The following is a 27,593-nucleotide window of genomic DNA, read 5'->3' on the forward strand; positions in this document are numbered from 1 at the left end:
CAAAAAAGTGTAGTAATACATTACTATAGTATTGACTTTAAAGTACTTGTCCAGCTTAAGCTTAATGACCAGTTATTTGTTTTTTCCACTCCACTCTAGAGAGGGTTAGGGGGTTAGGGTTAGGCAAGTTTCTCTGTTTCTTCTCTGAATGCTCAACATTTAATGCTGTGAAAAACACATTTCATTTCCGTTTATGAGGGCATGGCTTTTCTCCTCTCAAATACTTGTGACCATATTAGCAGCAGCTTTACCTGCCTAAATCTGTTCTTTATTATTGCGCCTTAGTTTCTGCTTTTAGAAATTCTTTCTGAACACGAGGCTTATTAAACCCAGGTGTGCTGCCACATTCCTAAAACTGTCACAAAACAACAGAGAGCTCTTTATTGAATTCATTTTTTTTAAACTAACGTTGCTACTTTTTGTAGTTTTACATCAGGTGTTTACATCATTCATACTTCATGTACACTTTCCTCCAGTTCACTAAGTTTGTTGTTGTTGTTTTTTAACAATATAGTGTCATGATCCTGGGTCCTTTTGACCCAGCGTTTGGTGTTTTCTGTTCTTCCTCTGTTTAGTGTTTACTCTGTTCTGCCGTGTATTCTTGTATTTAGTCCGCGTTTCTGAGTTTGTGTCCTTTCATGCATAGTTCCTGTTTTATTGTGAAGGTCTGCGTCTTATGTGAGTGTTTTCAGTTTGCCTCCCTAGTCTCGTCACGTTAATCACTCCCAGCTGTGTCCCCCACCTGTGTGTAATCTCCCTGTGTTCTCTGAGTGTATTTAAGTTGTGTCTTCTGTCTTAGTAGTTGCTGGTTCGTCTGTGTTGTTTCCCCTCGGTCTCCCTGCATCTCTCCATGTGTATTTCCTCGGACCTCCCTGCATCTTCGTTTCATGGTTTGTTTTGTTAGTTTTATCCAGTTTAGGTTCCAGTTTCATGTTCCCAGTGCCTTTGTTGTTTGTTTTTTCCTTTGTCCTAAATATTCCACACGGCTTGCCCTGGCAAACCGTGACATATAGTCTATAATATCAATGCATTTCTTTCTTTTGTGTATATTCTGGGTCTTGATTTTTCTCCTATCACTATATGCAATCATCGAAAATTGTCCCAGAAGCCTCGGGGAGCACATCGTGTTAGTTCCTTTGGTTACTCATAGTTCCAGCCTTCCTCTTTCTAACTAATTTTATTTTTACCCAGAATGTTTCTTATAGTGGAGCAAGGTACCCTGACCTTATAGCTAAAGCTTGAGATTCCTGAATACTTTCTGAAAATTCATTTAGTTATTACAGCATGCCCCGAGTAGTTCTGTCCAGCTTTCAGAAATGCCTTTTTAATGAGATACAACAGTTTTTCCCATTTACTTTAAATTTTAATGGAGGTTGTTTTTTTTTTTTGTTTTTTTTATTTGTAGCAAGTTTGTGGTGGGCTAATGGTAAGGTATAGCTGGAAGCAATCAAGCTGGAATTTATCTCGTTGGTTTGTAAGCTTTTCTGCATTTACCTTATCTGCAGGCTCTACCAGAATGTTCTCTTTACTGTTGTAGTAGTGATGTTTCATTAACGACACAGGGAAATGTCACAGAATAGCGGTTAGCTAACATTCATGTCAAACTCTTCACTTTGCTCAGTGCTCAGCTGTTTGTTAGCCAGTTGTAACCAAGTTTCACAAAAACTACTCGGTGCCTAAAGGGCAACATCAGCAGTAAAATGTATTTTTGTGTTTAAACTGTAGCTTTGAATATACCTTTTTATTTTCACACAATCGACAGTATAACTTGGAACATAAATGAACTGTAAAAATAGCAACTTTATAATTATAGCTGATTTCTGTTTTCAGGTGTCCCAGTACGCACTTAATTTATAACACGCTATAAAAAATTCCAGATCCCCCTCCTTGCTTTGTTTCAGATGCTGGTTGTGAGCACAGCCGTCCCTCTTACCTGCATTTCAAAACTTCAGTTTGCATGAGGCAGCCAATCACAAGGATGCTATAAGGGAATGGGAAGGGAGCTAAAATGGCAGATAAGACTGCATCAAGATAAATGAGGATTATTTTGAACGGAGTCATGCAAAGCCACTGTATTAGGATGAGAAAAAAAAATACAGAACAGGAAACGATAACAGGTCCTCTTTGAAGGGCATAATTCAAGTCCACTCATTTCAAGAGCGATTCTTTCTGTGATTTGACTTTTTAATTAATTACTGTTGTGCGTCTTATTGAACTGTGCTGAAGTCAATCTTTCACTTAGAATACGGCTTTGCATCAGTTTTAGCTTTCATATATAGTTTTGGTATCTATTTATAAGAATCGTCGGTCCTTTATGTTTGAGGTTTATGATGTAGTCATTGAAGAGTGTTGTACTGGTGAGTGCCGCATCACTGCCATTGTCTCTAGAGCTGTAGTGTCTGATATAACTGATTTCTTTCTTTATCTTGCCTGAGTGATACAAAACAAAAACAATAACAACAATTTTCTGGTAGTGGTTTTTACATTCTGTGTCCAGCAGGGTGCAAGATTACAGCAAATTTTACAGCAGTGGTGATTTAAGCCCTGACAAATTTTCTGGGATACTGCAAATGATTTCCCTGTAAATGGATGCATGCGCAAATGCAAAGATATAATGTTGTCTATTGTATTAAAGTCTATTGCCTCTGTCTCCTTTCCTGTAATCCTAACAGGAAGACCAGCTTCCTTTTTCCTGCACAAATCCATGAGTTTTAAGACAGACTGCACTCTGGCACACAGCTGCTGGTTGTGCATGCTCTCTGTAGTAATATATTCAACCACATGATCCAGTATAAATGGATAAGACAATAATTCTATATTTGAAATCCGAGCCACTGGTACGTGACATGACATAAAATAAAACAATAAGTCTTTTGGGGTTTTGTTATAGGAATAATCCACCATCATTATACAGTACTACTGCCACCATAATTATCCCACACAAAAGACAAATCAAACACTGTTCACAACATCTTCCAACTTGGTTACTCGAAGGGAAACTATTATCAGCTGGCTTGTGGTCTTAACTGATATGTCGCATTGCTTCATAAGCACTTTATGATCAGTAAGGCTGTCACTGAACCCACGTTTTGTTTGTTTGTTTGTTTTAATCAGTCTACCTTCAGTGTCAACATAAATCGTTACTCTTCCGACCGCACGGGAAAGCAGCAGTGCTGAGTTCACGCCCCTGGGTGAAACCCCTCCTCTCTCTGTAAATGTGCGGAGCAGAGCGTTGTGTGGCAGTACGGTGTGTGTGTGCTGGAGGTACCACAGAGGTTTCTGGATATACCGTTCAGACTCTGAGGTGGAGCTCAACCAGTTTTGGATATTGGCTGTTTTTTCTTCTTTTTAAAAAATATTTTAAGGTAATTTTTTTTGTTTAACCGATTTGGGTTCGCGGTGTGAATTAATCACTGTTCCAGTGACAAGATAAGATTAAAAAGATTACTTTTGAATTACAGAATTTATTGAATTAATCTTGTTGGTCTTTGGTGCAAAATGTTTGTAGACTAGTTATCGGGCAACTTTTGCGCAGACTGTTTTGTGCGTTTCACTGATAACTTAGATATACTTAAGAAACGAGGTTCAATGTCAGAAAACAGCAGTGAGCTAACGTTAATACAAAACTCTTTGCTCGGTGTTCAGCTGTTCATTAGCCAGTTATAATCAAGTATCGCACAAACTGGTCAAACTGTGCCTAAAGGGCAAAGCCAGCAGACAAATGCATCTTTGTGATATCAACTTTAACTTTAACTGCAGCTTTTTTGTAAGGGTGACAATATTATTAATAATATAAATTCACTGTAAAAATGAAAACAAAAAAGTTACAGCTCGTGGCTGACAGAATAAGAATTTAACTCCTGTCTTTTTTCAATATGTTCATATTCCAGAATAATATAAAATAAGGTCATTACCATTCACTGATATGTTATGGAGTCGCCTTATTGTTTCAATTGTCCCAATGCAGTCTGTAGTCTATGCGAGAAATGGCAGGAAAAAAACACTTAATTTCTTATTTTATAATAAGTTTCAGATTTCCTCTCTTGAAAAGGGTTCAGTGAATCTTTCTTGAGGAGCTCCATGCAGCTTCATTAGTCTTGCTTCACTGGAAGATTTCGTGTCCAGCCATGATCTCAAAGCTCAGACTCTTTCTCAGATAGACTGGAATACACTTCCACAGCCAGTACCAGCAGACTTGTTGGCCTGTGCACTTCCACACCGACTTTCTCATCAGCTGCTGAAGTATAGCATTAGTGGGCTTTGATCCCTTCTCATGCTGGGGGCCTGTGCTGCAGTCTCTAATCCAACAGGGAGGAGACCTGTGACAGAAAAGATTAATAGTCTCGAGTGTAATGAACAATCACAGCCATTTTCAAGTTTAATTTCCAAACTATGATATCATAGCAGGTTTGTTTTGTGCTGACATGTGAGGGAAAACTTAAAATGTTGCATTTGTATTTAGTGGGATTTAATCTGTAATTACAGGCAAATGGACAAACGTTAGGGAGACGCATGGTGTGACAAGACACTGTTTATTTCTCACTTCTTCTGTGCAGTTGATGTTTGCATCCTTCAGCCACAGCTCATCAGGAAACAAAAGCTCTGAGGCATGGCGCCCGCAAGCATTCCTCTGGGTATTAGTCTGCCCTTTTGTCAAGGCTGACTTTGTTTATGCAGTTGGGATAGACGTTGTGGCCTGTAGCTGTAATTTTCAGTTAAATCATTGCTATTGTGATATAAATCCTGCAGTGCTTTAATATGACAGAAAACACAGCTGTCCTTTTTTTTTTTACTCACTCGTGTTTGGAAGTTCAGAGGAGGAACAGACGAGATGTTTAACTTTTCTCATCATCTCTGTGTCTCTTGTCAGAAACACCATGCCAAACTGGGGCGGAGGCAACAAGTGTGCAGCATGCCACGGGACGGTTTACCACGCGGAGGAAGTGCAGTGTGATGGCAAGAGCTTCCATAAATGCTGTTTTCTCTGCAGTAAGTACATGTTGCATCAAAATGCAAATATAACTTTATCTGGAATAAGATTGAGCAACGTTCCTGTCATCAGCGTAGACCCCGCCGAAGCAGGACGGTGCTTGAACTCTGTTTCGCCTCCTCGGGTCACCTAAGAAAGCTTGCTCTGACATTTCGCTCACTAACCCTCACCCCAAACCAACCTCAAAATGTCAGTGAAAATGTTCCAGTGAAGACCTCGCGAAGACATCAGGATATTTCTCCATAGAGCTGCTGTCAAGAAAAGAGCAAAACAGTGTGAGCCACAAAAGATGGGTTTCTTCTTTTTGAGCAGCTCTATTACAAAGACAGCTTTGTCTGACCCAGGAGGTGATGAGCAAGGGCACTTGCTGTTCCTTTTTTGTCCAAATTCTCTGTTTTCTGACATTCACTGAGTTTTAAGAAAGATAGCTTTATGCTGACAGAGAAGTCACACAGCCTCATATGACTCTGTGTACACTATCTGTGTCTTTGTCTCACCTATTTATTCACAGTCAGTGCCTGTGGCAACACAGTGGGAATACTAGTGTACATGTAGTTGAAGCAAAGAAGAAGTACTGTCAAAAAAACTAAAAGTGCATCACAAACTGAGGAGGGCAAGTCAGGATTTAGGTGCCATTCAATGGGACATGCAAGTCTTGTTTTGACAGTGTTGGCTGGGAGACGTGCAGACGTGAATGGAGACATTTTTCCTGCCAGTTGTGTGAAATCTGAAACCAGATTCAGACAGTCCCGTAGCGAAGGCCATTGTGTAAAGAATTCAGCTAATCCCAGCAGCCAGCGTGGGCACAAGCGTGCAGCCTAAAGCACCCGTGGAGCCTTTGTTTTTACAGACGCTGCTTTCTCTGCTAAGACAAACCTGCCAAGATGCTATCAATTTTTCCAACACCTTTGGTATACAGCCAGACTCAAGCTGGAATTGATTTTCTTTAACCTCTTACTTTATGTTATTTAAATACCTGCAGTTGCAATCAAAATGGTGTTAAAGTTATAAGAGAAAACACTGGAATTTGAAGAATCTGTTCTTGTTTTGTTGATTATTGTAGATGTGAACTTTAAATGCCAGAGGTCTTTGAACCTCTCATTCTTAGCAGCTGGTTCACATTCTTGAACTGGCTCTACAGACCTTTGTGGCTATCAGATATTTTACTTTCCCCCCTTGGACACCTACTAGGAGTAACCCTTGTTTCTGTCATATTGTTCATCTGGATGTAGCGTTTTCAGTGGGAGAGATATTCTAATGTTCGTCAAGCCGCGTCTATTGATGTATACTGAGGTGTCAAAACTGGTCATTAAAGTTACACGGGAGGATAAAACAGAAACTACAAACAATCTTCAGCTCTTTTCATTCCCACAGTTATTGTTGACAGAAAGTGGACTGCTTTCAGCTGACACTGTAAATTACCCTTCCAGGTACATTATGTCAATTTAGCCATTCAGAACAAAGTTAGTTACGAGGGGAGCTGGAGGGCCATGTTTCAGACACTGGGTGGAGTACTCAAAAAATGAATTTGAGCCCTGCATGGCTAATTTAGGAAATCCCAAAGAATACAGAGTTAGAAGTTAGCATAATAGGTGACCACAGACACACAGCTCACCTGCACTTTGTGTGCTGCTTGTGAGAGGGACGCAGTTTTTAGAACACTGACTTTAAGGGAAGAATGACTGTAAAGGGAAAGAAACAAGGAGGAGGAACTGAGGGGCTGCACTAAAACCCAGTAAAAGATTGAATATGGATGGATCTGTGCTACTCTAAAGGAGTCTAATAATAAATATTAGAATTTCATCTAGTACTTAAAATCTTTATAGTATTTCAGACATGTCATGTGCTACATTTAGGCAGTAAATACATGTAAATGTAACCAAGTGAAAAGAATTTTAGAAGACCTTTCCTCTCACATAACTGCTGCTGTGTGTGTGTCCACAGTGGTCTGCAGGAAGGGTTTGGACAGCACCACTCTGGCCAGTCATGACCAGGAGATCTACTGCAAATCGTGCTATGGGAAAAAATACGGTCCTAAAGGCTATGGCTATGGACAGGGAGCAGGAACACTCAACATGGATCGGGGAGAACGGCTGGGAATCAAGCCTGAAGAGTAAGCTGGACTTCAATGAATGTTTCATTCGTAGAGTGCCAAATCACAGCAACAGTCACCTCAAGGTGCTTTATATTGTAAGGTAGACCCTACAATAATCCATACAGAGAAAAACCCAACAATCAAATGACCCCTATGAGCAAGCACTTTGGCAACAGTCAGAAGGAAACACTCCCTTTACATAATGATTAAAGCGTAACTCTGACTAACTGTGATCACAATGGTTATTTCAGTTAACATGTCCACATGGTATTTCATGACATCACTACTGTATGCAGTGATGTAACTTTGCTGTATACTGGCTCTCGTCTGAGTTCTGGTGATGTTTATTGTTTCTGTGGGAGTTTAAAAAGTGTTAACTTTGTGTAAATTCCCAACAGTGTTGCCAGTGACTATGAAACTATAATATCTTAACAAAGCATCATTCATCAGTTATAATTACACAGATGTAATGCTGCGGTGTGGTTGTCGAGGCCACTGTTTAGTGTTGCATTATTTGTAATGATCTTTATAAGCTGTGGCTGCTGACTGTCACAGTGCCATTGTCAGCACGTACTTATGGAACTGAGGTTGAAGCTGATCCCAAATACACAAACTACTTCACACAAAAACCAGAAATAGAGGTTATTATGTAGCTATGTAGGTGAGCGCTGTCCTGTAAAATGAATCTTTGCCTGATTTGAAAATATCACCAGATGCAATTTAAATGCGTACAAATGGCAATAACAAGACAATCTGTATGTTTGCATACAGATCAGCTTGCCCGAGTAGTGTCGTTCAGAGTAAAGATTTCATAACCATGAACAAGCCTCTGCTCTTCACAGTCCCGGCCCTTTTCTGCAAGAACCACAGCGCTTTGAGAGAGGAAAGGAACCTTACAGGAATATTGGCAAAACTCCACTTCTTTATCAAATCCAGCTTGGCTAAGTCAATTCCCAGATGTAGATCCACAAGATTCCTACACAGTATGGAAGGAGTAGTATAGAATTTGGATCTGGATAAAGAGACAAAAAAAGAGTATGGAAACATATTTTTGTTTTTACACTAATGTGAATATTGTCTTTAAAAATGAGAATTTCTGGAAATAGATTCTATAACCAGTGTTTACCTCCAATAATAATCATTTGATTCAACAGGTTTTGGTGCAGAGCTGGGTTGCTTTAAAACTGTGAGATAGGACACTGGGACCTGTCTTTGAAGAGGATACAGGCTTCTCACTGTTGACCATTAGCTACAGTAAAATGCCATGCACTAACCTTTTTGGGTTATAATGTTAGTACAGTTTGCATGTACAGTAACTCACAACACAGTACATTGTAACAGTGGGTTTAAATCCATTCCTTTACATGAGAAACATGTTTGTCCTTTGAGGTCTGATAAGATCTGATTCATCTGCCATGAAGTCTGCAGATATGAATCTTGGAAATGGTGTCATTTTAAAAGGGACCCAGAGAACAAGATGAGGCAAGTCTGAAATTCAAAGTAAAGATCTAAGAGTGAAAAACATCATCTAACCGAACAGGATCGTTGCTTTCCATCAAGCTTCCAGCCTGTAGCCCGGGAATGGGTTGGGTATATTTTCTGGACACTCCTAAGGCAAAATTGCATCCGAGGTTTTGTTACACTGCATAATTATTACCCTGCCTCAGACGTCAGGTGATTCGATTATGAAAGAGTTATTATGTAACCAGAAGGATCTCGCTCACCCTGCTGTATCCTCCATCACAAAGACCTTCATTCAGGGGCCACTGAGGCTGGCAGTCACCCTTCGATAAGCATTGCTCCGGGCCCCATGGTGCCCTGCTCATTTTCCCACCATTGGCAGAGAACAGACAGCAGAGTAGTCAGGTTTTTTTCGGGATCTTAATGTTTTGGATCCTACTTTGTTCAATACTAGCACCACAAATAGTCTGATATGTTGATTTTATGACTCTGAAATCTTTGAATTTACAGGCCAATGTCAGACTGACTAAAATGAGAGTTGAATATGTGAACGATAAATTAACTTTTCCTCTGAAATAATTTGTCGTATATTTATTTGCCCTTTCCCACCCAAGGACCCAGACTCACAGACCCACGACCAACCCCAACCCATCCAAATTTGCTCAGAAGTTTGGCGGTTCGGAGAAATGCGCCCGGTGTGGAGACTCGGTTTACGCAGCCGAGAAGATCATGGGGGCAGGCAAGGTGAGAGTTTTACCTGAAGTATGTTTAAAGATCACACCACAGATCTTCACTCTCTCTGCTTTTCAGGCTTTAGTGAAACTGGCACACGGTGTCCACTTTGTAGAGCTTCACCAAAATCACACAAATGCTTCATGTCAAGGACACGTTTGTCGTTCTCAGTTGTGACGAGAACTAAAGTTTTGTGTGGTTTGATGGATCGTGACCCCCATGAGCTGGTACATCACTGAATGCTGATCAATCCAGTCTTGGACATAATAAACATAACAGCAGGGACGTGTTACTGTGCGTCATTTATAGTTGGTTGCTCAAGGTTCACAATACTGAAGTCACAAGCAATCCAGTGAATCAAAAGCTTCGGCTTCAGCTGACATTGGATATGGTCGTGTCAGGCACTAAACTCTGGTTTGTGATAGGCAGCCAATCAGAGAGTGAAATCAGCATATTAGGTGCCCTTTAAATGAGAAAGATGCATCTCTGAATATGAATCCAATATGAACTTTGAATTGAGGCATCTGCTCAAGACATTGTCCAAGTCAGCTATTTAACTTTCACTAGTTCAGCCAAGTTTCAAAAATTATTACCCTTGGCACAAAATGTTATGAATTTATTATTACGTTAATGTGGACTTGCTTTAAGAACACACAACTGCACCTTTGTGCTGTTTTTGTTCTGTTAACTATAGACACCTTTAAATCAGTTCGATCGATGGCAATCTGCAGTGTGATTTAATGTTATTCAGAAAACACTTTTCTAGTGTGCAGACTCCACTCAGCGCTACACAACTCTCATCAAACACAGCTTTAGCGTGAACAGTCCCAGCACAAATGAGGTCCTTGAACTCCACTGGATCACAGTCTGCAAACCACAGGGGTGAGACTGGGTTGACTGGATTGAACACACATGGTCTTGCCTGTGCTGAACCACACGCTGGAGGTTTGCTGCGGTTTCTCCTAATGAGAGAATGCAAATGCTGTTTTTCTGATTGAAGCCGTTCCACAGAGTCTGGATGGGAGCTTCCGGACAGCTGGTGTTAATCGGACTAAGCCTGCTATTGTCAGTGCTCTGATTTACGTCTAGGGACGTATCGGCAGGATGTTTTCAGAAATCAATAACTCTCAGAGCAGTTGCTCATATGAAAAGCTGTCCATGGAGGACAAACGATTTGTGTGCTGGATTTCTGTTGCCTCTCAAAGTGGGAGGAGTGGATCATTTCCTGTCAGTGATCACTTGTGGCTTCATGCATGAGCTGTGTAACAGCTGGTGACGTTATCAGAGCTGTTAATGTGTTTCCTAATGGGAGGAGAGGCTCTTCTCATTGGCTAAGACATAACCTGTAATTTTCTGTGTAATGAAAACGCCCCAGGCCGTGGGAAAGCCAAGTTGCTTTAATTGGATTTAATAAAAGCACTGATGATACATCATCCAAGAAGCCTGTGCAGGTATCAGCTGTTATAGAATTGACCTGACATTGTACGAGCCTTGCAGTTTAATCTAGATGTGGCATAAAAGCATAATAGCTGATCAAATGAGATCAAATCTTCCTGCATTTCGTTGCAGCCATGGCATAAGAACTGTTTCCGCTGTGCAAAATGTGGCAAGAGCCTGGAGTCGACCACCCAGACTGAGAAAGATGGAGAAATCTACTGCAAAGGTGAGATAAATCTAAATAATTTGCAATGCTTCATTCCAGCATTACAACAGAGTGCTTCAGACACAATTTAGATTTCCTGAAAAGGTTTCCAGAAACGTCTCCGCTACCATAATAACTCCACCCAGGAATTAAGAGAGATTACTTACAGCTTCTACAAAGCAATCCCAGCACCAGCGCATTTTCCCACTGGATAGATCGACACTCCATTAATGAGTTAATGAATAATATTCAATTCAATTTTAACTGAGTTCAGTTTTAATTCAGTAATTCAGTTCAGTTGCCCAGACGACCCTCTATGAACAAGCGCTTGGCAACAGTGGGAAGGAAAAACGACCTTTTAACAGGAAGAAACCTCCAGCAGAACCAGGCTCAGGGAGGGGCGGGGCCATCTGCCACGACCAGTTGGGGTGAGAGGAGGAAATGTGTGGCATACCTCACTTCATGGCTCGAAAGTCAGATTGAAAATGTATGTTGGAGAACACTGCTGTTCAAACCTGTTTGTGTGGGGGAACCGGTCAGATTAAAGTTTGCTTAAAAGGACCTCCTTGTAATCCAAAAGGAGGAGAACTAAAACTGTTTTTATTTTCCACACAGCTGCACCAAGGCTCTGTGTTAAGTAAATGACACAGAGTAAACTTGAGTAAAGTCCAGGAATAACAATAAAAATATGGAGTTGGAAATGATTGTGGTAGATTTGCTTTAATGCAGAAACTGGAGTCAGGTTTGTTTGGACTCCCCATGTGCTCAAATATCTAACCAGGAAGACTGACAAGTGGTATTGGATTGCAATGACATTTGGTACAGGGTTTCAGAGCCTCTTTGGGGTAAATGTGTGTGTTCCTTTAACTTTCTGCTGCCATCAGCATTATTGAAACAGTACAGCTTGTGACCAAATACCTGCAAAGCAGATAACATTCCATCTGTCTCTGATGTACATTTGGTTAAAAGCTTTTTAGCATGCTAGTATGTTAGCATGTTCATTGTCAGCATGCTAATGCCATTGCATTTACATACATCAGTCACAGGACTGAGCCAGGGGAACATTTAAAGCTGCTCACTTTTAAGATTGTGCTGTGTGTCCTGTTAGTCTTGTGACTTGCACAAGGGATGATGCCTTCACATAAAAGAGACAGAACGGTTAACTTGTTACTCACAAACACAAAGTCAGCTAATTGTTTATTAGATCAGTAACGGCATTATGCAAATTATTCTCTGCTCCTGTGCCAGTGAATGTGACCATATCAGCAAAAAGTCAAATGGGATGGACTTTCTGAAGTGAAACTTGCTGTAGCTGGTGTTGTGTCGTATGTTTTCTGTAGGTTTGGCTCTGTCATATTAACAGAGCCTCACCAATTTGACCTCCACAACAAGCTCTCTCTCTCTCCTCTCAGCACAATGGGATGCTTTTCTTGAACAGAAGAGTGATACACACCGGCAGAAACAGTCGTAAACACAACTGTCAGCAGATCTTGTTTGCTGTACGTCACAAGGAAACCGTGCACTGATGGGCAGGAATGTTGCAACTCGGCTCTAAAGACAAACACCCTCAGCTCTGCTGCCGCTATCAATCAATCTGACAGCTCGCTGTCCTCTAACAGACATGTCCGCTCTCTGTTTCAGCAACATCTGGATGTTGTTACGGTGCCCCGCCTGAGTGTTTCAAAGACAGATGTGGACAGCAGATCCGATGTTTGCAGACAGAGCTCAAGGAAACGCTGCGGTTTATTGAATGAAATCTAGGAATGCTACACAGAGAATGGAAATTCTGCAGATCTTTGTTTTACCACAATCCAAAGAGCGGGGGTATTGAACCTTAACACGTGCATGTTAAATAAACAGCTAAAGCTGGGAAAGCAGGCGCTGCTGCTACTGAAAGGACTGGAAACACGTACACACAGGAGGTTTCTGTTGCAGTGATTAGATCTGCTCAGTCACTGGGTCATAGAGGTCAAAACTGTAAGTGCAAGCGACAGGAAAACAAACTGCTTTCACAGCAGACATCTTGACACAGTTGTGTTAATGGTTAAATCCACCTACAGAGGTCCTGTTGGTTCATGTTATTGGTTGGTTTATGGACCAAGCGAATGGTGAAGAAAGGTGATTTTAAGTGAGTTTGAACGTTGCATTGTTGTTGGTGCCAGACAGGCTGGTCTGAGCATTTCAGAAACTGCTGATCTGCTTGGATTTTCCCCACACAGCCATCTCTAGAGTTCATCAGAGAAGGGTCCAAAAAGAAGAGAATAGCCCGACTGCTTTAAGCTGATAGGAAGGCAACAGCAACTCAAATAACAACTCATTACAGCCAAGGTAGGCAGAAGCATCATGTACCACTCCTGTCAGCTGACAACAGGAATCTAAGGCTACAGTTTCGTCTTGATGCATTCTCAGTCATCCAGGTAAGTAAATCTCCAAAAGTTGATTCTGTTCATCTGGACGTAGCGTTTTCAGTGGGAGAAACGTTTAGTCACTAATCCAGGTGACTTCTTCAGTCTCAGCTGACTGCAGAATTTGCATAATCATGATGAAGGAACTGACCTCCCAGCTGTTTGTTCCTTCAGTTGTGCTGGTTTCAGTCATTATGGAAATGTACTGTTTATAAGATTGGAAACCTGCAGTCAGCTGAGACTGAAGAAGTCACCTGGATTAGTGACTAAACGTTTCTCCCACTGAAAACGCTACGTCCAGATGAACAGACACAACATTTGGAGATGAGGCTACAGTTGTCATGAGCTCACCAAAATTGAGCAACGGAAGCGTGGAAAAACATTCCCTGGTCTGATAATCTTGATTTCTGCACAGTAGGCTCTGCGCTTGGCATAAGCACCATGAAAACATGGATCCAGCGTGCTTTTTATCCCCGCTTCATGCTGGTCATAGTGGGGTAATAGTTTGGATTTTCTTGGCACATTAGTATCAAATGAGCTTTGTTCACCGCGACCCTGCCTATGTGAATACAGTGTACTTCTGATGGCTGCTTCCAGCAGGATGACACACCATCTCAAAATAGTTTCTTGAATATGACAATTTCATTGCATGTAACAGCCTTGACAGTCACTAGATCTCAATCCAGTAGAGCACCTCTGAGATGTAGTGCAATGGGAGATTCACAACCTGGATGTGCAACCAAGCAAACTGTGTGATGCTGTGAAACAATATGGATCAACGTTTGGAGAAAAGTTTCCAGCACTTTGTTGAACCTGTGCCACCAAGAATCAAGTTGTGCAAGGAAAAGCAGCTCCAACCTAACATGACACAGTGTTGTTAGCTTGTGTTGTGTGTCATTTCAGGTTTACACAACAATAAATAATTTACTGGTAGCAGTGATTTAAGAAGCTTTCAAATAGAATGACAATTAGAAGTAGAGAGGTTTGTTGATGTTTCTTCTTTCCCTCCACAGCATGTTATGCCAAGAACTTTGGCCCCAAAGGGTTCGGTTATGGCCAAGGAGCCGGTGCTCTGGTTCACGCTCAGTGATGGCTCGGTGGGACCATAGTCACTCGTCTACATTCCTCTGCCCAACATGAACATATTTCATCCTCTATGCTTTGATGCTTAAAAGGTGCTGTTGATACAAATAATAAAAAAAAAAAACATGAACAAACCAACGGGTCACATTTGACTGTATTTTATTATTAAAGCCATTAAAACTGAACCATGCCCATATGTTTACATCTGAAGCGGAGTAACAGTGATGTCTGGAGGTGGGCAGAGAGGCACTGGATATGATTATGTGCTTTCTTTTTTTCTGCTTTTACTATCCCACATGGTGAAGGTGAGAGAGGCGGGGGAGGGGGGGAGACAGAAGAGACTTTTTAGGCTGCTGGAAGAACTAGTGAGGACTGAGATGGCTTTGAATTCATGTCCTGTGTGAGCCTGACGTGGTGAACTGCCCTAAAGAAAAACAAAAAACAAAACTAGCCTGCATATATCTATGTTCACTTAAAAGGCATTATTAGAACACAAGAGGCTAGTTACTGATATGAATTGTACAGCTGGGTCAGGGCCTTCTGACCATTAAAGCACACAAAACAAAGCTGCTGTGTGTCATGTTCTTAGGGCAGCAGTGACATCAGTGGTTAGTAAAGATGGAGGCTTGAAACGTGTAATGATGACATAACCGTCCCCTTCTGATGATGCAAACACTAGGCTCAAAAGTTTCGGAGGCCTTTTATATAATATAACCTCCCTCTATCCTTAAAACTATTGCATGATCACATTTCAGCTTTTAAAAAACAGAACCAAAATAAAACAAAAATGGCATCTGCCTTAGTTCTCTAGTGTCTTTGCTTTACAATTTGTACATCCAGTGGTAATAACAAACCCAGCGGTATATAAGGTAGAAATAAAACAAACAAAAAATGGAACATTCAAATATATTACACGCTTGCACAGGGAGGGTCCCACTGGAAAGCTGGCGACCTGAAGGACAACTTTCACTAAATACACTGGATTTGAGAGAAAGAAACCTAAAAAAGGACAAATGAACAAAATGCAGAAAAGTACTTGCAAATACTTAACATTCACTATATACAGATACAGGGCTCGCTTGGCTGTCACCATGAAGAAGACGACGACGACAGGGGCGGCGACAGCCCGGCTGTCCCAAGCATCATACATGCAGTGGAGCTTCTTAAGAGTTAAAACGCCTATAGACAGCAGTGACGGACATCACTAAAAGCTACAGTCATACACTTGGAGTATAGTCACTCGAGTTTCTCCTTTCGGCTTGTTTGGAAGAAATCCCCCAAACGCGAGAAAAGGAAAAAAAAGGTCCAGGAGCACTGTTGGGCTAACACTGATGAAAAGAAAAAGCAGAGGGAGATGATGTTTATGTACAGATGCACATTCTTGACATCTCAGGTCATCCTCCTGCTGCTGTGGAGCAGGCTGCGTGTGCGGGGGTCCGAACAGAAAGCGATGTGAGGCGGCCCGTCCTTTTCCTTCTGTGTAAACAATGGAAGCGTCGGCGTGAAGCTCTGCTTCTGTTCAGTAATGGCCAAAATTTAAAAAAAAAGAAAAATTCAAACTTGAAAAAAAATATATATCAGTGCAATAGTGTAGGCAGACAAATGACACGACAAACAAATAAGACTGTACAGCTTCTGAAGAAAAACACGGAATGAAACCCTTGTAAACTCATCTGTCCTCCCGCTGCCTTCTCTTAAACTCTGCAGGTAATAAATACACTTGCTGTAGCCGCCTACAGGGGTTTGCAGGCAAACTTCTCTGCCCTCCATCTTCTACAGCTACACGTACGCACGCCTTTTAACTTTTTTAACTCATAAAACCTACTCAGCTAAGTTGATCTGAAATGTAAAGATGATGGTGCTAGAACATAGTTACTTTCTCCATAAATAGCTTGAAAATAAATATACCTCACATAGTATCACATTGTCTGTAGGATCGTTTCTGTCACGTTTCTAGAGCGGTCGCCGCTGAAGGAGTCGTTCTCCGTGCGCTCCCAATCCTGCGTTCTTACTGCACAGCAACTACTCTGGGGTTAAACCCCTCCTATTTGCACTAAGCCTGTGTCTCGAGAGGAAAGCAGCTTTAACTCGAGCAGGTGAGAAGTGGGACTTCTGCAGCGGCTCCCTTTAACCAAACTCTCTCCTATGATAAGTTCAGCACTGGTTGGCAAATCATCAGCTCCGCTGGAGATCACGGTGCAGAATAAAAACAAAAAACAAGACCTTAAAAGACATTCCCTTATTTCTATCATACTTTAAAACGATTTCTTGCTTTTTTTCATATACACGTATATATTAAAAAAAAACAACTTTCTTTTATCTTTCACCACAGTTAGTTGTGACAGGAACGGCAGAGCGCCCGAACCAATCAGAAACAGACATGTACGGGGCACACGGACAGGGACACCATAAATAAGATATCGAGTGGGGGACGGGGAAAGAACAGCGTCGCCTCTTCGTGGCTCTACTTTTTCTGCAGTGTCGAGTCTCCGGATAGAAGAGCTTTTAAGTTTTGTAATTCCTCTCTCCTCGTCATTTGTGCCTGGCAGCAACGCACCGTCCAAAGAGCTCAGGAGAAGAGAGGAAGAGAGTTGGTCAGCGGCAAAGGTAGAGTAATAGTAGTAGTAATAGTAGTAAAGGTGGTGGTGGTGAAGGCCAGGGGGAGGGGGTGGGTGTGGTGTTGCCCCGTAACAGCATGCTAGTCCTGGCTGATTCTTTTTGTTGTTGTTGTTTGATCGGTGAGGGAGAGATGGTCCAAAAAGCAGGTGCTCACAAGAACGCCATCACTCAGATATGCTCGCCAGAGGAGGGGTGGAGAGTGAGGGTCGTCCATTTATCCATCCACGCTCTGCTCACACTCCCCTTCCCTCTTCATCCTCTTACTCCTCCTCCTCTACACCAGCTGGTAGCCCGAGCCAGACGTCTGGTCGTATTCTATTGTGTACTGTGTGGTCCAGTCCACCGTGACGGGCCGGATCAGGCCGCAGCAGCGGATTTCAAAGAAATCTATGAGGTTTCTGATGCAGCCGTGACTACAGAGAGACATGAGAGGGGAATTAATGCTGCAAGCTTAAGCATTCTATACATACACATAGAGCAGCCTGTTATCTGCCCTCTATTTATTCATTAATTTATTCAAACGTCTTTGCACTCTGCACCGTTGCACGTATAAAAATGCTATACTGCTGTGTTAAGTACACTGAGACAAAAACAGAGCCTAATTCTTTCTCTGTGTACAAATACAGGCCAAAGAAATCTATACATCAGAAATTCAACCCTCCGAATTTAATACAATGATACATCTGAGTGAAATTACCTGCACTATCTAGTACTAATATCTAGTGTTCGACTATATGCCAGTACTGTTTAGAAATGTTTTTTCCCCCTAAACTTAATCAGTTCAGTAAAGGTCCTGAATCTATTTTGCCTTATTTCAAATTGATGCATTTTCCTGTTATGGTACCAACTAACAACCAAAAATCTTTCACTTTTTTGAGGAAATTCAAAGCCGAGAAACTGACCTGAACAGCTGCTAATTGTCCATTTTAGAAAGAAATCACTAAATAGAAAAAACCCTGCTTCTGTTTTCTTGTTTTTCACTTTTTGACTTAAAAAAATTTCTGTTTCTCACCCTCAATAGTTTCTTTGGAAATAATATTTAAAATGATGCTTACACTGAAGTGAGTTTAAAAAAGACAACACTGCTGGGAGAAGTTGGTGTCGTTAAACTTTTAAGAATGTAAGAAAACCACAAACTCCTTTTTCCCCTCACTGTGCAGAAGCATCCTCTGCTGGATGAGACAATGGTTTAACCTCAGCTGCAGCTTCAGTGAGCTGGTGAGAATGAAGGTTGCTTACTTAAAGGGGCTCTCGATGGAGGTGGCTGTAACTTTAAAGTGCTTGTATCTCCGAGCGTTCATCCTCTCGTTGGTGGTGATTCCGAGAGCGGCGATCTACAAGATGTCAGAGCAAAGAGGTGAGCCGCAATGTAGCACGTAACTCGCTACTGAGAGTCAAAGCGATTACAGCTGTTCTCACTTATATCACAACACCACCTCTCTGCTTTTTCCGATGTAAACATAACGTAAACTCGTACCTGATAGAGCTGACACATGATGAGCACGGCCACCCACATGAAGTGGAAGACACTGTTGAGGAACATCCAGAACATCCAAGGGGAGCAGGAGGCAATCTGTGTCAGATAGAGCCAGAAACCATCCTTGGCGTAACTGGTGGCGCAGTGGATCCTCCAGTCTGATTGGGGGAGGAGTGAGGGAGAATCAAAGGCGTTAGCAGAGAAACAGGAGCGGCGTGAGAAATGAGCAACATTTTTAAAAGTGGTATGTTCTGCTTACAGGAGATACAGCCGTACATCATCCAGCAGATCATGCAGAGCAGGAAGAAGAGGTAACCCATGAAGTAGCGGTGATTCCCACTTCCTGTACACAAGAAACAAGTGTCCTAATGTCACAGCGATACACGTCCAGTTCTCAGTTTAATTGTTTGAACAGAACTGAAGGTTAGATAACAGAGAAATGCAGAAGTAATTCCCATCATTCATTAATGCAGTGCTTCAAGTTAAGAACATGATTACTTGATTTGAGCTTCTCCCTTAAAACTCTGCCCTGTCACTCGAATAATCGCTGCTCATGCACACGTGGCTCTGTTCTTCCACAAAACTGCACCTTTACTTTCACCCACACTTCCTGTGCTCCAGGTTAAGCTCTCTTTCTTCTCCGAGCATCAAGTTCCTGGTTGGACTCGTGCTGTGCTGGACAATAAAGAGCAGTCTGATCCACTTGACTCTCTCTGAAATGAAGATGGACTGTATCTCTGTAGATAACAGTCTTGACATCGACTCTAACCCAGACTTTTGCCAAATACTGGACTCTGACTCTCTACAGAGATCAAGGAAACTTTGGCATGTGCTAAACAAAAAATATCAGCTGTTCATCCTTTTCTCTTGAAGTTCAGCTACATTTTTACTGAAGGTTTTGCACACATATCTGCAGGTTTTAACTAGTTAAATGTTGTTAAAATACTTCTTAACAACTTTAAAATGTGGATGGATGGACCAGCAGAGACACTGTGCATCATCTGATTGCTTTTATACATTTTCAACCTACATGTATACCATCCTGAGTGTCTGTGCATGAAATGTCCATGAGAATCACATATTTGAGTAGGACAGGCTTTAAAATAACCTTAAATAACCTATTCCAGTGTTCAGAGAGAGACTTTACAATGGGCCAAAAGTAGAGCTTGCACACGATATGACACATTAGCTTGGCCCAGCTAACATTACTGGTTACATTTGTTTAATCAAAAAATTGAATTCTTTTACTTCAGGATTTAAGGACCCAGTTTTATTGTGCAGGAAAACATTCATTAACTTGGGGGTATGCAGGCATGTTGTATGATTTGTTACGCTACAGTTGCGCAGCAGTTTTTGGGTAAAAATACAATATTTTAATATTAGTAATATTCAATTCAGTGTATATAATTGTATTGACTGGGTTTATGAGCTCTGTGGTGCCAGCAGGCTGAGAGGACTGTCAGGAGGAGGGACCTGCTGTTTGTTCAGACTGTTTCCTCACTTTCAAAGCTTCATTCTGACCGCATGCTTTCAAAGTGTTACAAGCCCTCTGCCACGCCTTCCTTCCCCTATTATCTACACACTGCTTTTCACACCACAATCCTCAGCACACATACTTTCCATTAGCACTTCATTTTAAGGCTGGTTTGCTTTGTGCTCCTCTTCATTTCCTGCACCCTGTCATTAAACCAGTCGTCATTGTTGCCTCGACTCTTTGTTTTTACAGGTTCTTTACTTTCTATGACAAATTATTACCTGCTTGTTTATTTGTCTTAGTGGCTGTGCATTAACTCTAACCTTAAGGCGATCTACACTACGGCCCTGCTAGTGTTCCACGACCTGGCAGTAAAAACCTATATACACTTATTTGTCTCTCAGTTGTGCGGCAGCAGAGTAAATTGAAAGCAGAGCCTTCAGTCAGAACAGCTTAGCTGTAGCTTTTATAAAACACAATGAAAAAAGACAGCTGTGAATGTGGGGAGGAAAAACATGAGCTCTTTGGAAGTGCATGTGCTGTTGTGATCCTCGTAAATCTGCAGTGCTGGTTCTTAACGTACCCACACAGTTCCCCACCCAGGGACAGTGGTGGTCAAACTTGGCAATGCAGCGGTTGCACACGGCGCAGTGTTTGGACCGAATGGGCTTCCGTATCTGCGGGGAAAAACAAATGATACGTCTTTAGCGTTATCTGTTTTGCTGGAAGTTACAGTTTGCTTGGGGGCAAAAACAAACAAAAGAGTTTTACCAAACAGGTGCTGCAGAATATGCTCAGATCCAGGCTGCCTGTCTCTGCAAGCTCCACAATTGTCTGGGGAGGGTAAAAAAAAAAAAAGAGAAAGAGAGAGAATGAAAACCCTAGAAATTCATCTTTGGCATTGCAACACAAGACCAAGCTGAGGCTGAATGCTCACACTGGAAGCTTGGCTGACTCACAGTGAATTGGGACAAAGGCTTATATGAATTTAAGATCTCAATTCAATTTCTTTCTTTTTACGGCCCAGTTCCTGCGTTAGCTAATGTTGTTCCTCTTGTGTTTTATCAGCTTGCTTTAACAACAAATCTCAAAGTAAATAAATCCAAAATTCGACATCAAAGGACAGCAAGAGTTGGAAGGGGATCCTCCACAGGGAACAGAGGGCTCTGTAGCCTTTGTTCTGAGGTGACTGCCCAGCCGCTGCACTGTGCTAACAATGCAGGGTAAATTTAGCTCTCATCAATCACAGGATGGGGATGTGGGGCCCGATAACAAGAAGAGCCTCTGTTGTCTCCTATTAGTGTGTGATAATGAGAGGAAGAGAGAGACATTAGCCCTCATGCCAGCATACACCAACACGTCAAAACAAACACTAAGCTCAGTCCACAAGAACAGCCTCTCTGTGAAATACACCCCCAAAAAATTAACAGGTTTTACCTTTTTCTTCTGCTCCTCGGATGCTTTGATGATTCCTGGATCAGACTTCCAGGATTTACCAAAGTTGTAGAACAGAGCCAGGGTGTTAATGAGGAAGGGCACGTGGACGGTGGCAAAGGGGAGATGTGCATGAGGTCAAGGAAGAAGACAGGATTCCATTTGTTACTTTAACGGTGAGCTCCTCGGTTTAAACCAGTGTAACAGCCCCGGTGGCCGATGTAAGGCGATAAGAAACAGCATCGTGCTTCAGCCACGTCTAGACACATTTATCTTGTTGGAGATGTAACACTTTATCAGCAAACTGTTTGAAACCCATTCTAAGCTGGGAATGTTTCACATTCCTGAGTTATAAGAGAAGCAGCGTGGAATTTACTTTCCCTGGAAACTACTGCATTATTGTGCAAGAGAATAGAAACACCCGGCCCGATCTGTTGCTTCAGGAAGTGTTACTACACTGACGGCAGCTTGAGTTAGACTTTCTCTCGTCATAGCAGCTTGACTACGAGGTGAACTGTGACGCAGGGAGCAGCTCTGTCTCATCTCCACCCACCCAAGCTAAAGAGGGAGCGTCAGCCTGTCAAAGCAGCTCATAGCAGCTTCTGATTTAAACAGTTAATGTATTTCACAGAGAATCAGAGTTATTACATAACTGAGTTAACACATCCATCTAAGAGCATGTAAGGCCAGTTCATCATAACAGAGATGCTCTATTCCTCGGCGAATACGCAAATCAGCAGCCTGTTTCACGGTCCTGTGTTTACCCGTAGACAGCGTGCGCTGTTGGCTGCAGTCTAAGTCAGCTTTGCAGGTGTGCATGACTCAGCTGAATCCCAGAGAAAACAGCAGAGTCACACTGTGAAGTCCAAACTGCCAAATACTCACCTCTGTGTCTGAGAAAAACCTGGAGTAACATGCAGATGTGAAAAAGTACCAGAAAATTCAGACCAACACTAAAGCATGAAGCAGAAAGTGATTCAACAAACTACAGCCACATGATTTTCAGTCTATAGATATAAACACTCTTTCATAGCAGCTGGTTTAATTGGTGTAACTGGCCTCACACTAGTGACTGTGATGCCCATTAACAGCACATTAACTGTGCTCAACATCACGGTGATCCTTCTAAAAGGTGGCAAATGTGTTGCATTTATGTGCTGAGATGATATTCGGGAAATTGAAACATCTGAACTGATTCTAACTCAAGTGTACTACAAGCCAAACGTACAGGGATCCTAGATTTGGTATTCAGCTGATTTCCACAATAAAGTATCAGTCTGTTAAGGCATCCAGAAAGAAGAGATTCTATAACCAATAACATAGTTTTGCTAACTATTTGTTCAACATCTTAGTTTACAGTAACTGCTGACTAGAAAGAAAGCTTCTTTTGGCTGTTCCTTTATTCAGGGGGTCACCACAGAGGGTGGACCACCGTGTTTGATTTGGCAGATGCCCTTCCTGCCATAACCTCCAAGAGATCTGTCACCACCCGGCACCAAACACAGGATCGTTTGGTTGTTGGGTTAAGGTGTAAGGTGTATACTACTATATGATGGCGCCACTAATATCTGGTAAAATTAGTTAACTTCATGACCACAGCTGCACTGAGGCTGATGGGAATACTTGGAGTTGTGCAGGTATGTAGCCATCTACCAAGATCTAAACCTGAAAATGAGCAAAGAGGAGCCTGAACGCCTGAAGCATATTTAATATGTATCAAGGATTTCATGTGAGCCTCACACTGATGCCCGGAAAAGTCAAAGCATCAGCAAAGTCGCCAGGATACATCACAGAACTATTGCACTTTGAAAAGAGCCTACATTCTTTCTAGAGGCCTGCAGGGGGCGACTCTTCTGGCTGTAAAAAGATGCCTAAGTGCAGAGAAGCCTATGAAAAAATTACTCTCTTATTTCCCTTATGAACTTAATAAAGATTTTCCTAAATAGTTTATGGTCCAAATCATTTTCTGTTTACACTAAAACAAGCAATAAAGTAGTGGTGAATTTTCAGCTGACATGCTGTGGCTGAAAATTCACCGCTGTGCGAGCATTGCTCAGTTTCTCAGTCAGAACTACCCCAGGCTTGGTCAGAATCCCCTATTTCAAAATCTCAAACTTGACTGAAAAACAATAATTTAATTTGCAATTGATCCAAAAGTTGGTACATGAAATATGGACCGAACAGAGAACAGGCAGTTCTAGTCACAAGCTAGGCCTTTTAACCAGAAGAGAGAGCTTGGCCTTTTTATTGGCCTTCAAAAAAAGCACGTTTATTGTAACCATCTAAGCTGTATCATCTTCTGACTCAAATATTGGCTACAGTTGCACAACCTGATCCTTTTTTTTTTTTTAATTAAGTGTTGGACACAGAGGATGCACACCAAACATTTCATGCTGAACTCTGGAATCTTCTGTCAAAAAATGCTGCATGTAAATAAGAGACGTGACAGGTTACACCAAACCTCCTAACTGACAACACTGAAGCGGCAATAAGGGTTCAGGATAACAGAGATCAGCAGCAAATCACTATTGTAAGCACTATGACCACTGTGGTTTTTGTTGGTGAGAAAAACCCTCCTCCAGCACCTCCATGACTGCACTGACTAAGCGATAGAGGCCTATACATCCCTTAGAGCGCATTGATCTTCATAAGTGTCTCTGTAAAGACCTGGGTGCTGATACTGCGCCCTCTGAGATGACCCGCTAAGTTAAACACTCTCTGAACCACATAATTGGTCTACTAACTCAATGACTAGTGGAGATGCTGAAGAGGGGCCGGTGATCAATGCCAATCCTCAGACAAATGGATCTCAATGCTTCCTTGGGGAGTGATGGTCAGCATGTCCCCACAGCAGCCATTTTTCTTTAGAAGGCCTCGGCGGTGGAAAGGCAGCTGACACAGAGGCTGAGAAAGAGGTTTCCCAGAGTCATACATGTCACTAATGACAGCATGCAGAAGATGTATAATTAAACAAGTGCAGGATAAATGGTGCATAGTCATACTGATTAAACAAAAATCTGCATGATTGCCACAAGTCTCTATACTCTCCTTCCATTTCAATGCCATATTTGAACCATTTTCAGACATTCACCTGCTCGAAACCCACTTAGGAGAAACGTCTTCCCTTCTTTTCCTTCTTAGTACTGAGGGAAATATGATCCAAGTCTGGAAAAGACTTAAACGTGCTCTTACAGAGCTCCACCCACGTCACTTGATCCCATTTCAACAGCAGGCCTGAGAACAATAATGGACTCACAACGGCAGAAAGTGGGTCAGAACTCTTAGTTTAAACCTGGGAGGAAGAAGAAAGGTGTGCAACGTGTCTGTCAAACTCTTTCTGTCAAATTCTGTGCATTAATATTTTGACTGCCTGCTTATTACAAGTCTGTGTGAATCTGTGGATTTCCCCACAGCATCAGGTGGGTGGGGGTGGGGGGACGTCAAGGTTCAAAACAAGTTCATCTGAGCTGCAGGCATGCATGAAGCTGGGGAGTCGTCCAACCTCCAGTGCAGGGCCTCAGTGCGCAATTTGTTTAACCGGGCCCTGCAGGGTCAGAGAGGGTAAGCCAATGCCTCTGTAATGACAGCACAATCTGAAGAATACAAAGAGGACATTCGAGTACGCCTTAAACAAAGTGCTAGATAGAGCTGGAACAACTTTCTGACAAGCATATGGGTGAGGGACGAGATGAGTTACCCATCGATGTTAAACTCATTTTTTGGAAAATCTGAATTGATCTCCGTCCACCACAGTTGCATAAATAACAGGAATAAGAGCTGGGTGAAGCAAGACATGCAGTCAGTGGAGTGAAGACATGATGGAAATATGACATGTTGGTTTCACATTGATATACTGTATATCAGCTGCTATTTTCTGCCTCTAGTAATGCAAAAATGTCACACTAAATGGACTTTATGGTTGATCTGGTTTATTTTGAGCCCATTTTGGTTAGTATCTTGCCCAAGGATATTTGGGATCGAACCACCAGCCTTCCGGTTAGTAGCTGATCTGCTCTACCACCTGAGCTACAGCCACCCCATGATCCAGTGTTCTCGAGAGCACACCACTTCATTTCCATAAATGAGATTAGAAACATTCTGAGTACTAATGTATAAAACAAGCAGTCGACTTGACAACTGGGTGTCAGGCTGACCGGTTTCCAGCAGACATGCCACACTCTGCAGCGCTGCACAAGAAAAGCTGACCTGCCTACACACTCTGGGACATGAATCAGCATGCCCTTCAACTGAATAAGCAGAAGAAACCTCTCACTGCATACAGATTTATGGTTAAATCTGAAATCTTTCAAAGGGCTTATTTTGGTAAATGATTCATGTGCAAACACAATGTATCACCAGCAAACCTTTGCTCTTTTTCAAGATGAATGCACACATCCTAAGCTGGCAGCGCAAGAGCTTGTCTGCTGCTGTAATAGAGCTGTGTCAGCAATATATGGTCAATGTAATCGAAGTGCACCAAACATGCGTGAGAAATCTGCCGAGGACACCAGCAGCATTTAAAAAAAATAACCAAAACGATCTTCAGAGCAGCGTTATCTTTTTCAACAAACTCAGGCCAAAGGTATCCTGCTCTCCCTTCCCATTAGGGGAGCAACGAGGCAGAAAATTAAATGCCGTCCACAAACGAGACCTCTGCTTTCATTTCCTGTAATTAGCAGCTTTGGAACAGAAAGCCAATTCTTTCACTGATTTAAAAAAAAAAAAAAAAAAAGCAGCAGTGCTGGGAGCAACAGGCACTCTCTGTTAGCCTTCACCTACCAGCTGCTACACTACACGCTCTCAAAAATATTAACACAGAGCTGCAGAAAACTAAGGAGCTCCTTCATTTAGACACGCTCGAGCTTTATGATTCCACTTGTTTCACGTATTTTCAATCAGCTCCTTCTGCTCTTTGCATAAACATCTCTCTCCTCTGAACGCACCTTTATTCCAACTTACTGCTCTGTAACCTGCTCACACAAGCAATTTTCCTGCTAATCTTTAGTTAGCTTCTGCCAAAAGTATAAGCTTTATTCTACAGGGTGGGCCATTTATATGGATACACCGTAATAACACAGGAATGGTTGGTGATATTAAAGTCCTGTTTGTGGCACATTAGTATATGTGAGGGGGCAAACTCCTCAAGATGGGTGGTGACCATGGTGGCCATTTAGAAGGCGGCCATCTTGGATACAACTTTTGTTTTTCCAATAGGAAGAGGGTCATGTGACACATCAAACTTCTTGGTAATGTCACAAGAAAAACAATGGTGTGCTTGGTTTCAACGTAACTTTATTCTTTCATGAGTTATTTACAAGTTTCTCTTTGTTCACAGCCATTGACATGTCGAAGAGGTTAACACGTGAGGAGCGGATGGAAATTGTGTTGATATCTGGTGAACGCAGTAACCGGGTCATTGCAGCAGATTTCAATGCAAGACACCCTACGAGACCACCCACCTCCCATGCTACAGTTAGCAAACTGCTTGCTAAGTTTCGTGAAACTGGTTCAGTGTTGGATTTGCCAAAATGTGGACGCAAGAAAACTGTCACCAATGAAGGAACATCAGTGGCTGTCCTAGCTTCATTCAGCAAGAGCCCACAGCGTAGCACTCGCCGCATGTCACTGGAGAGTGGCATTAGTCGAACATCCCTTCGGCGGATATTAGCTACTCACAAATGGCACCCTTACAAACTCCAGCTACTGCAGCATCTGCAGGATGACCCAGATCGGCGCACAGAATTTGCAGAATGGGCAAAACAGAAATTGGAACAGGACCCTCAGTTCACGCAGAAGATTTTGTTCAGTGATGAGGCAAACTTTTATGTGAATGGTGAAGTTAACAAACAAAACCACCGCTATTGGTCTGACACTAACCCACATTGGATGGATCCCTCCAAGACTGTTGGAACAACAAAAGTGATGGTTTGGTGTGGTATATGGGGAACAATGATAGTGGGTCCGTTCTTCATCAATGGAAACCTCAAGGCCACTGGATATTTGAAATTGCTACATGATGATGTGTTTCCCTCTTTATGCACTGAAGCTGGCACGTTCCCTGAGTTTTTCCAGCAAGATGGTGCACCACCACATTATGGGTGCCAGGTCCGAGCATTCCTAGATGAACAGTTTCCTGGAAAGTGGATTGGTCGTCGTGGGCCACTTGAATGGCCCCCAAGGT

General features: G+C 42.1%; 2 protein-coding genes across 2 annotated transcripts in view; one reads left to right on the plus strand and one right to left on the minus strand.

Moving 5' to 3' along the window:
• Positions 1–3,232: 3,232 nt before the first annotated feature.
• On the plus strand, positions 3,233–14,593 carry csrp2 (cysteine and glycine-rich protein 2). The gene is made up of 6 exons (XM_084909797.1): positions 3,233–3,365; positions 4,871–4,989; positions 6,935–7,103; positions 9,161–9,290; positions 10,848–10,941; positions 14,339–14,593. Exons 2-6 carry the CDS (start codon positions 4,878–4,880, stop codon positions 14,413–14,415), a joined length of 582 nt encoding a protein of 193 aa, XP_084765923.1. The 5' UTR covers positions 3,233–3,365; positions 4,871–4,877; the 3' UTR covers positions 14,416–14,593.
• Positions 14,551–27,593, minus strand: part of zdhhc17 (zDHHC palmitoyltransferase 17) — a 35,369-nt gene continuing 22,326 nt past the window's right edge. Inside the window, exons 11-17 of the mRNA XM_084909796.1 lie at positions 21,416–21,538; positions 20,750–20,812; positions 20,562–20,655; positions 18,764–18,847; positions 18,505–18,662; positions 18,267–18,361; positions 14,551–17,440 (exon numbers count right to left, since the gene is read on the minus strand). Coding sequence (XP_084765922.1) covers positions 17,302–17,440; positions 18,267–18,361; positions 18,505–18,662; positions 18,764–18,847; positions 20,562–20,655; positions 20,750–20,812; positions 21,416–21,538 — 756 coding nt within the window. The 3' untranslated portion in view covers positions 14,551–17,301. The remainder of the gene's footprint in view (positions 17,441–18,266; positions 18,362–18,504; positions 18,663–18,763; positions 18,848–20,561; positions 20,656–20,749; positions 20,813–21,415; positions 21,539–27,593) is intronic.

This window comes from Perissodus microlepis, chromosome 17 (genome assembly GCF_051167445.1).
Source record: "Perissodus microlepis isolate ML-2025 ecotype Zambia chromosome 17, ASM5116744v1, whole genome shotgun sequence".
Lineage (NCBI taxonomy): Eukaryota > Metazoa > Chordata > Actinopteri > Cichliformes > Cichlidae > Perissodus > Perissodus microlepis.